Source organism: Nycticebus coucang, chromosome 4 (assembly GCF_027406575.1).
Source record: "Nycticebus coucang isolate mNycCou1 chromosome 4, mNycCou1.pri, whole genome shotgun sequence".
In the NCBI taxonomy this organism is placed as follows: Eukaryota; Metazoa; Chordata; class Mammalia; order Primates; family Lorisidae; genus Nycticebus; species Nycticebus coucang.
The window spans coordinates 132,240,858-132,256,940 of NC_069783.1; the positions used below are offsets into that span (position 1 = coordinate 132,240,858).

The 16,083-nt window shown below is 48.4% G+C and overlaps 1 gene segment (V, D, J or C); it reads right to left on the reverse strand.

The window, feature by feature from the left end:
- Positions 1-12,407: 12,407 nt before the first annotated feature.
- On the reverse strand, positions 12,408-13,008 carry LOC128583504 (immunoglobulin lambda variable 5-37-like). The segment is given in 2 exon segments: positions 12,408-12,748; positions 12,871-13,008. Coding segments are annotated over 2 exon segments (387 nt in total).
- Between the last annotated feature and the right edge of the window lie 3,075 nt (positions 13,009-16,083).

The window sequence follows — 16,083 nt, forward strand, 5'->3', positions numbered from 1 at the left end:
CAATTGCAATCAGTGTAACTGGCTTATTGTACCCTCAATGAATCCCCAACAATAAAAAAAAAATAAATAAAATAAAAAAAAAACCTTTCAGCAGATAACAAAGTTCATTTTCCCAATGTATTTATTAGAGTTTCTTCAGCAACTAACCAGATTCAAATTAGACAAATCAATGTGGAGGGGTGAAAAAATCAAACCAAATAATTTTTTATTGTATTTTCCAAAGCAACTGAGCATGTATCCATTATACAAGAAAATGTCGGGCAGTGCCTGTGGCTTAAAGGAGTGGGGCGGTGGCCCCATATGCTGGAGGTGGCGGGTTCAAACCTAGCCCCAGCCAGAAACTGAAAGAAAAAAAACTAAAAGAAAATGTCACATAGGGTTGATAATAATCCTTAACTGGGATTTTTTTTTTAAGAGAATACTACATCAACTCAAAACTAGAGAATGTAAAAATGGAAAGTAAATAGCTCTAAGAATATTCTGGCATCAATTATTTTAATATAACCAATAATAGAAGCCTCCAAATGTCTCTTGCACACACCCCAGAGCTATTAACTTGTCACAGAGGATGCCCGCACTCACATCTTGTATTTCAGTAGTTCCCAATATCCTTCATTAAGATTGGAAAACAAGACCAAACTGGGGCGGCGCCTGTGGCTCAGTGGGTAGGGCACCGGCCCCATATACCGAGGGTGGTGGGTTCTAACCCGACCCTGGCCAAACTGCAACAACAGCAACAACAACAAAAAAAGAAATGCCAACCTGGTGATTTTTGTGAACAATAAAATGTTCACTTTCTAAAAATAATTTGAAGATGTAAACAAATGACTAATAGCAAAAACAGAGAAAAAAAAAATTGTGACACATCCTGTATTTTGATTGTTGCTTTAATAAAAGGTTTGCACAGGAAAAAAAAAAAAAAAAAAAACAAAACAAAGCCTTCTCATTAGGCCCGATTCACCTCACTTAGATAAACAGGCCACATTTTACTATCCTCATGAGGTTTTTGTTTCTTGTTCTTTTCGGTTTTCTTGAGAAAAGCAACAATGTACAGAAATTCACAGTAAAAGCATTTTACACCAGAACGTGCTTCCGAGTAGAGTTCGTGTGTAAGAGAGAAAGATTCAAATTGGAAAATTATCATAGAACAAGGCACCCTGAGGAGGGTGGGCTTCTTGTCCCACTCCCCCATCTGCCTGTGTCACCGTGAGTAGTACTGTCCTGCCATGTGGCACAGTAATAGTCAGCCTCGTCCTCAGCCTGCAGCCCAGAGATGTGCAGGATCCCGGCATCGGCTGAGGCTTCTTTGGATGCAGAGAAGCGGCTGGGGACCCTGGAGCCCCGGTCTTTACTTGAGTGATAGTACAGGAAGTTCCAGGGAGGGCTCCTTGGCTTCTTCTGGGGCAGGATACACTACAGCTACCCACACTGGAGCCACTGCTAGGGTGCAGGTGAGTCTGGCTGATGCCCCCAGGGATACAGAGAGGGAGGGTGACTGAGTCAGCACAGGCTGGGAGAGAAAACCTGTGAACAGCACTTACTGGGGAAAGAATTAAGTATCAAGTTTGTCAGGAATCTTTGTCAGAAGATAACAAGCAGGCTAGGAGCTGCTCTTGGCCTCTGAGGCCTGTTGTACCTGAGCAGTGAGAGAGGATCATGAGGAGGACAGGAGCCCAGGCCATGGCGGACACAGCCCTGGTCCCCACAGTGGGGCTGAGCTGCCCCAGGCCCCCTTTTCTCCCCACAGCACAGGAGGGGCTGCTCATGCAAATGCGTTTCCATCCAGGGACTGCCTAGCCCTGACCACAGGGAGAGTGACACAGGCACAAGTTGGGGGGTTTCTGCTCCCTGATGTCCCACAGACCCACAATCACAGCCTAGACTGTTAAAAATCTCCAGTGAGGCAGGAGAGGGGAGGACAAAAGTCAGTGCCTGCGGTCTCAGGGAAACTCAGCCATGGGGGCCCCGTGTTCCTGAGTGGGATCAGCTGTAGGAAAGTCACATTCATGGGACCAGCATTCCCCCAACTCCCCTGGAGCAGGCTCAGCATTTCCCAGTGGGAGAGGAGACTCACTTTCCCACACTCACCTCCTACAAGGAGGTTTCTGGCCTCAGTCCCAGAGCTGTCCCCACACCCACCCTCTATCCTGATGTGACAACTACAGCTGCAGGAACCCATGAGTGAGCCAGGCCAGCTGTGTGCCTGGAATTCCTCCCTGACCCGTGTCCTCAGCTGCATTTCACATCCCCCTGCCTGGTCCCCGGGACATAGGGAGCCTCAGGCAGCCCTGAGCACAGGTGACTGGGAGGAAAGGGGAGGTCTCTGCTGTGACAACTGGAAGGGCACAGTCCATGCTGTAGGACTGTCCACCTGCTGAGATGGTCCCTGAGAACTAAGATGTGAGCCAGGAGACGCTAATATTTTATGTTTCCTTAACAAGGCCAGCCCCACAAGCACCGGATTCAGCACATGCGGATAAACAGGCAACATTTCAGTGTCATCAGGGGGCTTTGGATTTTGCTTTTGGTTTTCCTGAGACTTCAGAAACATTTGGAGAGAAATGGAGAGTAGAAATATTTTAAACATCAAAGGTGCTCCCAAGTAAAATTTGTACATTGGAGCATATTTAGAAATTCGAAAATTGCCACAGAGAAAGCTCCAGAGAAAGCTGAGGTTTCTGTCCCACTTCCTCATCTGCCTGTGTCACTGTGAGGAATATCACTGCTGTCCCAGCTCTGACAGTAATAATCAGCCTCGTCCTCAGACTGGAGGTTGGAGATGGTTAAGTAGCGGTCAGCCCCAGAGCCCGAGCCTGAGAAGCGGTCAGGGATCCCGTCCCCATTGCTGGAGCTTCCAGAACTGGTAACATACATCAAGTACCGAGGGGCCTTCCCTGGCTGCTGCTGGTGCCATGCAATGGTGGAGCCACTGAGCTCACTGCTCAAGGTGCAGGTGAGCTTGACCGAGGCTCCCAAGGAGGCAGATGCAGAGGGCGGCTGAGTCAGCACAGGCTGGGAGAGGGACCCTGGAAACACAGACACCCATTATGACCTGGAGGAAGGACAGGAGGGAAGGAAAGTCCTGGCATGGGTTTGGGAAGTGGGCTGGGTGGTCAGGGTGCTGAGGGCCACCCTGAACTGTGCACTGAAGGAGGAGGCTGAGGAGTAGGAGTGGCGTCCAGGCCATGGTGAAGACACCCCAGAGCTCTGCTGAGGCAGACAGGCTGCAGGTCTCTCTTATCCCCCCTCCAGCCTCAGAGGAGAGAGATGGGCCCTGCATGCAAATGTGCTGCTCTTCCCCTGCCCAGCCCAACCCAACCCTCCCTGGGCCTGTGTGCAGCCCCAGTGTCCTCGTATCCTTCCTTGTAGAAGTGGGTGTATGCTGGGCCTGGCCTGAGGCTCCCACGGGTCCAGAGAGGACACAGCTGCTGGCTCCAGTGAGCCCTGAGCAGAGCCCAGGGCCAAGTGTCTGGGATCCCAGCTGAGCCCCACAGAACCCTCCGTGATAGCTCTACAGCGCCCCCTGTTGCGCAAGTCCAAGTCCAGCATGTCTGTGACCAGATGCCAGGGGTTCCTGACAAAGGCTCCAGCCCCACCAGGGCCTTGACCACTGCCCGCCCCCTGCTGAAAGGCAGTGCAAGATCCCTCCTATGGGAGCTCTTACCTCATCTCAGTCCGTAGTTTTCTTTATCTGCCTCCTCAGGACACACAACTCACCCCACATTAAGGGGACAGGGGTATCTCCTGTACAAACTGCACATGAAATAAGATGCACATTAGTGCACATTAGCTGAGAACAGGGCAGTTCAGCCATGATCCCACTTCCCAGGCTGCTCTTGAAGCCGGTTTCTCTCTCCCCACTGGATCCCTCAGGAGATCACACATAGGGAGCAGAGTGGGGACTGTCTGGGGGATAAAGGAGCAGGCGGGGGTCACTGGAGTCACTGGGGAGTGAGGAGAGTCCCAGGGAGGAGGAGGCCCCTGCAGTTATATGAGAAGATGATCAGCTCACATGGGGCTTCTTCTCAAGTGCAAGATCAGAGAAATTTCCAAAAATTACAGGCTGTGAATAAAAATTCCCAAATAAAGGTATTTAAATGTCCGTGTCTTTTCTTACATAAGTATTGTAGTTGAGACATTCACAGGATAGAAGGGAAGGGGAAAGAGAGACCCGAGGACTGAGAAGGGAAGTCGTGAGTCAGAGACGGGAGGGGAGACAATGGTCCCCACTGCAGAAGGGACTGGAGGAGAAGAAAGTGGGGAGATTGGGGAAGACTCCAAGGGGCAATTGGGTCAAGGGAGGTTTGGGGTGTGGGATCCCCACAAACTCAGGGATCCTTCTGCGATCAAAATTCCCCATTTCTCTGTGAGACGTTCCTCTCTGCTGCTTATCTGCTAATGGCTTCTTCCTCATTTCTCCTCATTCTGACATGTTTGGTGACTTTAAGGCATTATGTGGATGTTTCAGAAAGGCATCTTCGAGACATGTAGAATATCAGGCTTCACTCCAGACCCATGAGTCAGAGTCTACATATGACAGGATCCCAGGTGACCCCCGTGCACGGGAACATCTTAGAGTCTCTGGTCCAACACAGGCAGGAGGGCGCCGGTGGGCTTGGTGAAGGATTGTTCCTCAGGCCTCGGTCTGTTCTGCCTCCTGCCAGGGAGCCCAGCCAAGTGCCCTCCTGCGCCCCACTCTGTGCAGGACATGCTGGCACAGTGCAGCCCAGCTTCCCAGCACGTGGGGGGGACACTCCCCTGAGCTCACCCATCCCCAGAGATGACCAGAGGGTTTAATAAGAATGTGACTTTTCATCTTCACATCTCTGCAGAGGGAAGGAGTGAGAGCGTGTGAAAGTGGGAATTTTCCATTACTATTTATAATCTTATTAATACTAAGCAAGTTTACATACTCGTGCATTTTAAGTAGTGGAAGAGTCACTGTATTAACCTTAAATGACAATGACTGCCATAAGGGTTAGACGTCTGAGCACAAATATCACACTTCTGGAAAAACTGATGATCCTGGAATAACGGCAGTCAACTTCAGAGCCACTGTCATGTGGAGTGGCGGATCAGCATCCTGGGACGGCACTCAGAGCAGCTGCAGTGGCCTGTGTCACAGCTCTGCCGGCCAGCGCATCACAGTCCCCAGACAGGGCCCTGGGCCCTCGGACCCGCCCCCTTCCCCGCACGGCTGCTGGCAGTTTGCAGCTCTCTTTACCTCCCTGGCCTTTCCCCTGCGTCTGTCCCCCCCCCGCCCTCCTCTTCACGTGGCCTCCTCTTTGCGTCCCCTGTATTCTCGTGATTTCTCATCAAGACTCCAGGCACGTCATGTCAGAGCACCTGTAAGGCCTTGTCTCAAACACCTGCATCGGCAATAATATGATTTTTAAATAATGTCACCTTAAGCAGGAGTTGGGTTAGGACTTCAGACACCCTCAGGGGTATTTACTTAAACATAGCAATAGAGAGGAAGCATCTTTTCAAATATCATAAAATATTTTTAAAACCTCATGGAACATACAAATTGCAGGTACACATTGCATGTAGTATTAAAGTAGAACCTAATAAAGTTTATTCACATGCAGAAAAGGATTTCCTCCTGTCACCCTTAGTTGGCAGAAAGAGCCTCCTTGGAGATGCCGGTTTCTGAAGGAAATGTGTTTGACCTTAGTCTTTAAGCCTGATCCAGCCAATGTTCGTATGTTTGGAACACAAATCATGGACTTCTCCTTCTGTGGTCCACGTCCTCTCAAATGATGCACAGATCCCCTCCAGTACAAGAGACAAAGGGGGCGAGGAATCAGTTTAGAGCCTTCCATTCACTTTCTCTGGAGCATAGGCAACGTGCAGGCTGCCCTGAGAGGGCGCGGTCTGGTCATGCGATCCTGAGAATACGTAAGCATGTGTGCTCCCAGGCTCAGCCAAAGATTGATTCAAAAACAAACACTCCTGGACGCCAGCCTAGTTCTCAGTTTCCCTCCTTGGGGGCAAAGCTGCCCTGACTCACCCAGGGCCTCGGCTGAAGGACCAGGCTGAGGACTGCTGCAGGCTGTACTGCAGTGGTGCCCCGCAGGGAGAGACACCCAGAGAGGGGACAGGACTGAGCCTGGGAACACACATGATCACATGACATGAAGGACCCTGGGAGATGGGAACCACCGAGTGTCGCTATCTGGGGCTTCTGCTGAGAAATGGGGATGGGGGACAGAACACACCCGATCCATTCTGCTGCACAGGAGGCGGCGACGTCACTCCCTGGTGGGGGGCTGCTCACTGAGCCGGGCACCTGGGGCACATCACTGCTGGCACAGGGGGCTGTTATCTATGGGTAAAGTGAAGGATTTCTGCGACTCCCCACTGTGTGAGTCCAAAGTAGCCGACGGGACAACAGTGGCTAATTACCAGCATGAGCGATGGCTGCTCCCGGGCCTCAGCTTTAGCTCTGCCCTCACTTGAGTTCTTCCTCGCACCCCACCCCACCAGTCTGGAAGGACACTTTCATGGGTTGATGATCTGAAAATGGAAGTCACACTGAGCTAGACTTCCTCCCAATCAGCAGCAGGGTGACTGCACCAGGCTGGGACAGCAGACAGGAGGTTTTCCTCTCCCTTCCCCGTGGGTCTAGAGCACAGTGTGGAGTGTCAGTGTTGCGCGATTCCTACTGCAGTGACAGGCAGCCTCGTCCTCAGCCTGCAGCCCAGAGATGAGCAGGATCCCTGCATTGGCCAAGGCATCTTTGGATCCAGAGAAGTGGCTGGGGACCCTGGAGCCCTTGTCCTTATCTGAGTCTGAGTAGTAGCTCAGGAGATACCAGTGAGGGCTCCCTGTATTCTGCTGAATCCTCCACATCCTGAAGTCCCCAACATTGAAGCCACTGCTCAGTGGGTAGCTGAGTCTGGCTGATGCTCCCAGGGATGCAGAGGGGGAGAACGGCTGAGTCAGCCCAGGCTGGGAGAGGGAACCCGAGAACACAGACGCTCACGGGTGCTGAGGAGGTACCAGGGTCCGGCTGCTTGGAGGCCTGAGCCAGAGGAGGATGACAGAGGCTCAGGAGCTGCTCCTGGCAGCTGTGATGTCCCTACCTATGCAGTGACACAGGACCATGAGGACGAGGGGGCTTCAGGCCATGGTGGCCTCGGACCTCCTGAAACCCAAGTGCCGTGCTGGGCTGCCCAGGCCTTTTTCTCTCTCCACGTGCCCGCGGGGCCGTTCATGCAAATGTGTCTGATCCACTGGTGGCCTCTGCTCCCCTCTGGGGACTGCTGAGGTCTGAGCTTGGCCTTTTAGACCGAGAGTCTGATGTGTGAGACTCAAAGTTTCCCTACAGGGAGGGTGGCCCAGGGAGGAAGCAGCTGCCACGGTTGTGACCAGAATGAAATCCAGACAGACTAGACTGGACTGAGGATCCACTCCCACAGTGGCTGACTCCCCTAGCTCATGGCAGAAGCCTCCATCCTTCGATGCGTGAACATTTCCTCGGGCTCCACGTGTGTCCTCACAACGTGACAGCTGCTTCCCTCCAATCAAGTGAGCTTAGAAAGAGCCAGATGGAAATCACGTCTTTTAGGACCCAGCATCCAAAGTCACTCTCAGTAATTCCTCCATGTTCCATGGGAGCTAAAGGTAAGATCCCAAGGCTGCCTCTGGCCTTGACTGAACGGACCCATGTTGGCTGAGGGGACACAGTTCTATTTTCTTTTTAGAAATATTCTTGTCACCTCTTTTAGTTTGTGAAATCTGTGTATTTAGCCCCCTCTTTCATGTAAAATCCAGACCACTCTGTCTCTCCCTGAAGCATGTGTTGCTGGAGCCCATTTCCCAGCCCGCCAGAGGTCACTGTGGGCTACAAACCCATTATGAGGAAAGAAGCTTTCCTTTCCCGAACTGCCCACCTTGGTACTTTCAATAGACCCCTATCAGCTACACAGTGACCCGTATTCAGTACCTCTAGGGACATGAGCACCAGAGTGGAGGGATCCTAGGAACTCATTAGAGAAAGCCTCCCACACCTGGTCAGTCCACAGGAGACACAGACCTGGGGTCCCAGAGACCTGATGTGACACAGAGTGGAGCAACTCTGCAGACCAGGGAGGGCGTCACACATCCCACCTGTGCCCCATAGTGCCGTTGGCCAATGGGCAGAATCTTCCAGATCCTTCTCAGTCAGCCTGTTCATATCTGCTATTATTCACATTTTTACCCCATTTCCTGGTTTTAAAAATGTCACTCTGGAGTAGTGTCTAAAATCTCCAGGGCTCCCAAGATGCAAAAAGTGTATCTCTAGAGTATTTTACCAAATGGGTGGACTTGACCCCGACCCCTTTGCAAAGTGTATTAGGCCACAGCTGCCTCCTGTGACGGATGAGGTGGAGTGGCTGTGTGGTTGTCAGCCCTCGCTGTGGGAAGGGCAGCCAGGCCGCAGGCAGGACAGACGATCAGTTATGCGTGTGACCCACAGGCTACAGCAGGTGGGTGCCGCCCATCTGGTGGTGGGAAGTGACTGCTGTGCTGTCATCTAAGCCCCACACTAGGTGGGGGAAGGGTGACGATCTGGGGCTTTATGGAAAAGCATGGGGCGTCTGGCATGACAGCCACAGGAGGACAGTGACTTAGCTGTGAGCCTTGTGTGCGGGGAGGTGCAGCCCTGGGGAGCCCGTGGCACCATGCCACTGTTACTAAGGGCGTCACATCTGCTGCATCATTTGAAAGTCTCCACACGTGGAGAGGGCATCTGCAATCTGTAGACTTGGGAGTGAAAGGAGGCTCTTCCAAATTAGAGGCCCGCCCTGAAATTCCCAGCGCTAAGGAGCATTTAGTCTGTCTCCCTCCCCCACAAGGATGCTTTAGTGGAGCAGTGATCACCGGTTTGTATCTGGGGGCAGCAGTGTGAGAAGTGAACACCTGTATACCGGATACAGTACAAAACACAGGACCTGTTGTCCCCTCCGCCCATCACGTGGGAGGCCTGGACCATATCCTGGACAGGTAAGAAAGCAGAGCAGGGAAGGGATGGTGGTTCCCGCTGGGGCTCCAGGGAAAGAGGAAGCCAGCAATGGGCAGAACATGCGGATACTTTCCTGAAGTACCACGCCTTTGCTCCTGTCTACTTGGGTTCTGCTCTTACTGGGTGTTTTCCTCATAAAATTATCCCACATTAGTAATAATGAACCAGATTACACCTTCCATAGTTTCACTGGAAACCTCACAAGCTATCAGAGTTCATGGATCCCCAGCTCCACTTTTACACAAGTGCTGGCACAGTACAGCTTCCCCTTCCAGTGTGTAACCGTGGACTCCTTTACCCCAGTTTCCCACCTGTGTCCCTTAACGCCTCATGAGCTCTCCCCAGTAGGCCAGGAGCACTTTAGCAGGCGTATTTCCACCTTCAGCCTGTCTGTGCAGCGCTGGGTGATCCCTGAGACATCACTGTCCCCTGTCAGGATCCTCACGTCCTCCTGCCCCAGCACAGGCCTCCGCATCCACATTTCTCCTAGAGCATGTTCCAACCATCTAGGCTTTGCTACCAGTGTTTTAAAAATTCTTTGCAACTCTCCCCCTTACTCAGTTCCAAAACTCCTTCCATAGTGTTAGTTGTTTTTGTATTACAGCTCCACAGCTGTGTCATGCATTTCCACACATTTCTAGTTGTCACGGGGACAAATCACCACAAATGTGGCTTAGGGGAAAATATATATGGATGTTTAGTGAGACTCGGAGGAGGTCATGGGATGTGTGCCGGGCACTGTTTGCAGCTGGACAGTCCAGGACAGACGAGGGGGCTGGTCACCCCTGGGGAGCAGACACTTTACTTCTACACATAAGGATCTTCCTGCCTAGATCTGGATCTGTCTAGATAGCTAGGTAAATATTTCACACAAATGAAATCGAGACGGCGAGTGCGCGGGGATAAGCACCAGGCTTCTGGTCCGGACAGCTTACACAGACTAGAGATGGGACTTAGGACAGGTGTCACGGGAGGACAGGTCTGAAGGAGGTAGAGCATTTTATTCTTCAGCTCCAGTGGCCAGAACATTTTGTGGCATGTTTGTAAGAGAGGATCAAATCAAACTCTGAAGCTCACAACTTCTTACCAAGAAAGTGAAATGACATAAAAGCAGCTGAGGCGTACTTAGGAGATGACATAACCTTTCCCGTTTGGACATGAATGTGGCATTTGCTTTAACCAGAGCACACCCTATCCATCAAAAGCAAGTCAGCAGAAGACAACTCTCCACCCTTCCTTTCCGTGAATAAAGGGTTGTTTCAGGGAGTGGATGAAAGACCTTCACATCTACAGTGACCATCCCTTCTGACAGGTGATTAAGCAAAATAAAATAAAATAAAAAACGTACTGGAAACATTTCTTGCTCGATGCCATGTCAATAACAATGGTGATTTCATTTTAAAAAATGAAACAAAATTCACGTATCAAACTATGAATTTATCTAAGATTGTAAGTGGAAATTACAATAACTTAAATTCAACCAACCACGATCATATCCACCTCTCATTATGCAAGTGCTAAAGATAAATATACATTTCATAAAATCGCAACTTGTATGCCAAAGGGTGTAGGATAATATTTAGAAATAAACTTATCCTACATCAAGCACACAAAGTAAATTCGGTGTGAGTTTAAAATGACATGCTTTTCTTCCAGAGGCTTAAGACGCTTGGACCCCCCCTGGGTTACTCACAGAGTTAGGCTCTTTGGAAAATTCCTTAGGCCTTTTCTCTGAAGCAGTACACCCCGTGAAGCCTGAGATCCAAGGGCATGCCGCCCTTCCTCAGAGATACGGGCCAGAGGGTTGACATATGTTAACAACATATTGTCAGAGGTCTATAGGTGCTCTGCCCTGAAGGAAGGTCACAGTCATTACTTCATACTGAGTAAACTGAGTGAATGCTTGAAGATATTCTTCTATTAATTCTGTTCCCCTATAGCTGTTTTTGTCTTTGTGCCCTGCTCGGAAAACTAGTCACTGTTTAGAGGAAGAGATTTACTACACAAGTGGTTACATTGATATGATAAATTTCCTTTCAAGTTCAAATTCAGCTAATAGATAATGGATTAGGTGTGTACGTGACTGGAAGAGTATAAAACTTAAACGTGGAATAAAGAACTTTGCTATATGCCATCAAATGGTGTATAGTCTGTTTCTTGACTTAATAATTACAGGAGCGAGTTTACACCTACAGCAAAGCTGCTGCTCATTCGCGTCTCGGGTCACGCAACAAAGGGTCATCATCTCTAATATAAATTCAACAACAAAGTGAGAGGCCAATCTGATAAGAACATCGACCTGCTATTTCAAGTTCCTTTATCTCTTAATTAAACACAAGGTTAATACTATAGTAATGGAAGTTCGGGCACAGTAGCTCACACCTGTAATCCCAGCACTCTGGGAGGCCTAGGTGGGTGCATTTCTTCAGCTCACAGGTTCAAGACCAGCCTGAGCCAGAGTGAGACCCCTTCTCTAAAAATAGCTGGGCATTGTGGAGGATGCTGGTAGTCCCAGCTACTTGGGAGGCTGAGGCAAGAGAATCGCTTGAGCCCAAAAGTTTCAGGTTGCTGTGAGCTAAGACACCACAGAGCTCTACTGGGGGTGACAAAGTGAGACTCTGTCTCAAAAAAAAAAAAAAAATACAGTCATTGAGCTGTAAACATTTCCACAGTGATTCACACATCACTGAGATGACCACGAAAACAGATTGTATTTTCTCTCTTACTTGATATGTTCTAACATAAATGTTCAACATACAACTTATGTCATCAGCTCCAGGTAATGGGCTGGAGTTTGTAATTTGGGATTAAGAGGGTGCATGTTTTTGCATCATTCAAGCCCAGCAGGGTCTAAAACATCCAACTGGAGCAGCATCGGGAGTGAGAAATGATCTTTCTGTTGTTCCGCTGTTTGACTTTGAAACTGATGGATGACAAATCCTTTTCTCTCTTTTCATGTTGTCCACATCCCTATTTTGACCGGACCCTGTCCTTCGTGTCACATTTCCCAGAGTGTAGTGGGCACGGCCAGTCCTGGTCCTGTCACTGCTCTGGCTGCTGGGAGGGGAGGGGGGAGTCTCACTGTGGCCATGGTGGATTCCCAGAGCTGGGAGGGGACCTGGGACGGGAATGCTCGTTGCTAATTAGACACAATTCTTCATCGCCCTGTGGATGTAGCTGAATTTTAGATAAAGATGCAGTTTAGCAGAATTAATTGATCTTGAGTAATATTGTGGTTTAAGAATTATTTTGGCTTTTCTTTGATTGTGTTGAATGTTCATACTCTCTTGGAAAAAAAAACTAGGAAAAATTTGTGATGTGTTTGAATAATAGTAGTATGGATACATTTTAACATAAACTGGTAAGAGCAGCAGGCTGTTTTTGTCCCACTTCCCCATCAGCTTGTGTCACTGTGAGAAGCATTGCTGTACCATATGCCACAGTAATAGTCAGCCTCGTCCTCGGCCTGCAGCCCAGAGATGTGCAGGATCCCTGCATTGGCGGAGGCGCCTTTGGATCCAGAGTAGCGACTGGGGACCCCGGAGCCCTGGTGTTTACTTGAGTCTGAGTAGTAATACAGGAGGTACCGGGGAGGGCTCCCTGGCTTCTGCTGGTACCAGTATATGGTATAGCCACCAACATTGATGCCACTGCTCAGGGTGCAGGTGAGTCTGGCTGATGCTCCCAGGGATGCAGAGAGGGAGGGCGGCTGAGTCAGCACAGGCTGGGAGAGGGAACCTGCAAACACAGACACAAGGGCTTACTGGGGCAGCATCAAAGGTCAGGTGTCTCAGAAATCTTTGCCAGAAGATCGAGAATCAGGATAGGAGCTGTTCCTGGCTTCTGAGTCCAGTCCCTACCTGAGCAGTGAGAGAGGATCAGGAGGAGGACAGCAGCCCAGGCCATGGTGGACACAGCCCTGGTCCCCACAGTGGGGCTGGGCTGCCCCAGGCCCCCTTTTCTCCCCACCCTCTGCACAGGAGGGGCTGCTCATGCAAATTCCTCTCCATCCAGGGACTGCCCAGCCCCTCCCTGATCTTGCTCTGGGGCTCAGCTCTTCCTGCAGACTGAGGAGGGGGAGGTTTGCTTTGCTCCTTGGGGGAGCCCTGGGAGGAAGCACCTGCTGTGACCATACAAAGGTCCCTGCTCTGGGGACTGTGCCAGGCCAGAGAGGACACAGCTGCTGAGTCCCCATCAGTGAGCACAGGGCCCAAAGGGCAGTCCCCCAGCGCCCCCTGCTGGTCTCAGCACACACTTCCCCATGGCCCAGACAGACCTGAGAGCCCAGCTCTGTTTCACTGTCTGTTCATTCACCCCTGGGCTGATTTCCTGGTATAATCACCCCAGCACAATGTGAAGGGTTACTGGATTTTCTCTCACCTAAAAGGAATCCTGGAATATAAGAGGACAATCATTTGCATTTATATTTTTTAAGATGTCAGGATGCCCAGAGTACCTACTCGAAAAACCTAAATGACCCTCTTGTGCCACCACTGATGCGGAACAGTTGAGCTGTGTGAATGGTGTAATGTGCTCTTCAGGGAAGGCTTGAAGAGGAATGTTCCAGGAATTGGCTCAGGGACAGGTTTAAAAATCAGCAAGTCAGAAAATATTTCAAAATGTACACAGTGATTTTAGAATGTTGATTCTGACTCCACCTGATTTGTAAAAATCAGTGGGGAGTAGGCATAATCTTTACTGGTTCATGTGTACAATATGTCTTAATTAAATGAAGTGAGCTTTATGTTCCTAAGTTTATTCTTTTCTGTTTATGACTGACATATATTTCTTATCTGTATTTTGTTTGAGATGTAATACATTTTATTTATAGTCTAAGCATAACTTTCCCTACGTGTATTTTCTTACTTACATTTTTCAATAGTTTACTTGGATGGTGTGTGTGACATTTTAATGTTTCTGCAGAAATCTTGATTTTCTGGGCAGATGAATGCAGACACCAGCAATCCTCACTGTATCCCAGAAGCAAATCTGATATAACGGTATGAGTGGTCCCCAAACTCCTAAACTCAGGTTCCTTAGTAAATAACTAAGATCAGGATCACTGGCTTCTCTGAGGTCCTCAAAGAATCCAGAGAGGTCCTTCTAGTTCAGGTCAGGCTGGTCACTCCCTTGCTTAAAATCTGGCACTGACTCCTTCTGGCTGTTTCACAAACCCCACACTCCTCAGGCCCCTTAGTTATGCCTAGAATATAAATAAAATGTATTACAGACCTTCCTGGTCTGGTCTTGTCCTCCCCACAGTTACCTGCAGCCCCTGCCCTAGTCCTGGGGCTCCAGCCTCACTCACTGCTCTGTCCAGCACGTTGGCAAAGATGGGAGAGAGCTCGGCAGGCATGTCCCACATGGAACCCTGGCCCAGGGGAGGATGTCACTGCTCTGGAGCTGAGGATATGATGCTAGAGTGCACTTTCTCGCTCCACCGGCTCATATTCCTCCAAGGCCATCTCTCAGGTTAACAGCTATGCTTTCTCCAGAAGCGATCTTCTCAAGGAAGCAGGATGTTTGTTAACTATTATGAGAACTTCATTCAGATAATGGCATTGTATTCTTGAAAAATAATTTTATAAACTTTTTTCAGAATTTTATCTTTTGTGGCTTTATTTTCTTTATTTTTCTAGATTTATTTAAATTTTCCCTTTCGTTTTCTTGTTTGGATGTTTTTTTTGAAAGACAAACTGGAAATGCCAATCACTGAGATACAGCATTCAGCAATGGGTTCCTTAACACCTTGAATTCATTATAATTTCTTAAGAAATTCCTTGATTAAAAACTTACTGATCTTCAAATACACGTTGGATTTCTTCACTGTTTCCTAACCCTAGAATATTCTTCCCACATATTTTTTTTCTTCCTGTTGAAATTCTGTAAGGGCCAAATGTCCCTTTTCCCCCTCAGAGTTTAATTCCTTTGATCATAATTATCAAATTCTAGAATTAAGCAATCTGTCTGATGCTTTTACTCAATAGATAGTAAATTATTCCAAAATAAGTTCTTTGCTTGTTCTACCCTACTGCTGTTCCCATCAACCCCTGTGTCCCCCTCATACCATACTGCCGTATTCCTGGTAACTCATAATATCTACTATGTGTTTTCTATTTATTTATTTATTTTGGCAGTTTTTGACTGGGGCCAGGTTTGAACCTGCTACCTTTGGTGTGTGGGGCCAGCATCCTACTCCTTGAGCCACAGGTGCTTCTCTACTATGTGCTTTCTAATTGCAGTTCATTTGCTTACACCATCACATGTACTAACAAAGAATTACATGGAGAATCACACCCAGTGAAGTGTCCTTAATGTATTCTGGCAAATAAGATGAAGTACTTCCCATGACATTTCCAAACAAAATTGAGTAAAGAATCATGAATAAATATTTACATTCATTTTCATTCATTAAAATACTCTCTTAAAATCACGGCATATCCAGGAGCAGAGACTGCATACTTAACTGAATTCACTCAGATACCCAATGATGTCACCAAATAATCCAGCTCAATATTTTATTACACAGATGATGGAACAACAGTAAAACACAACTAGTTCAATGTAAGCATTCCAAATTGTATGTAAAATCAGCACATTGTACCCCACAAATGCATAAATGTGCACATGAAAAAAATAAAACAAAAAAAAGTGAAGACATTCGCAAACTCTACATCCTATAAAGGGCTAATATCCATAATTTATATAGAACTAAAGCAAGATGATCAAAAGTTAGTAGACATCACGCAGGTGGGAGGGGAGCTGAGAGAATAAAACACCACCTGGCTGGTGGGCACACTCACAACTGTGCAAAATCAACTCACGTAACCAGAACATCTGTACTTCCATAATGTTCTGAAATAAAATAAATAAAGAAGTGAATAGAATAACATCTGAAAATAACCTCAAATAATCAAAACAAAAGCAAACAGTACCATTAAAAAGTGAGCAAAGGCATAACCAGAAGTTTTCAAAAGAAGATAGACAAAGGGCCAGTGAACCTAGGCAGAGGCTGAGCACCAGGAATCATCAGGAAAGGCAGAGTGAGGTGTCACCTCACCCCCCACTGTGGC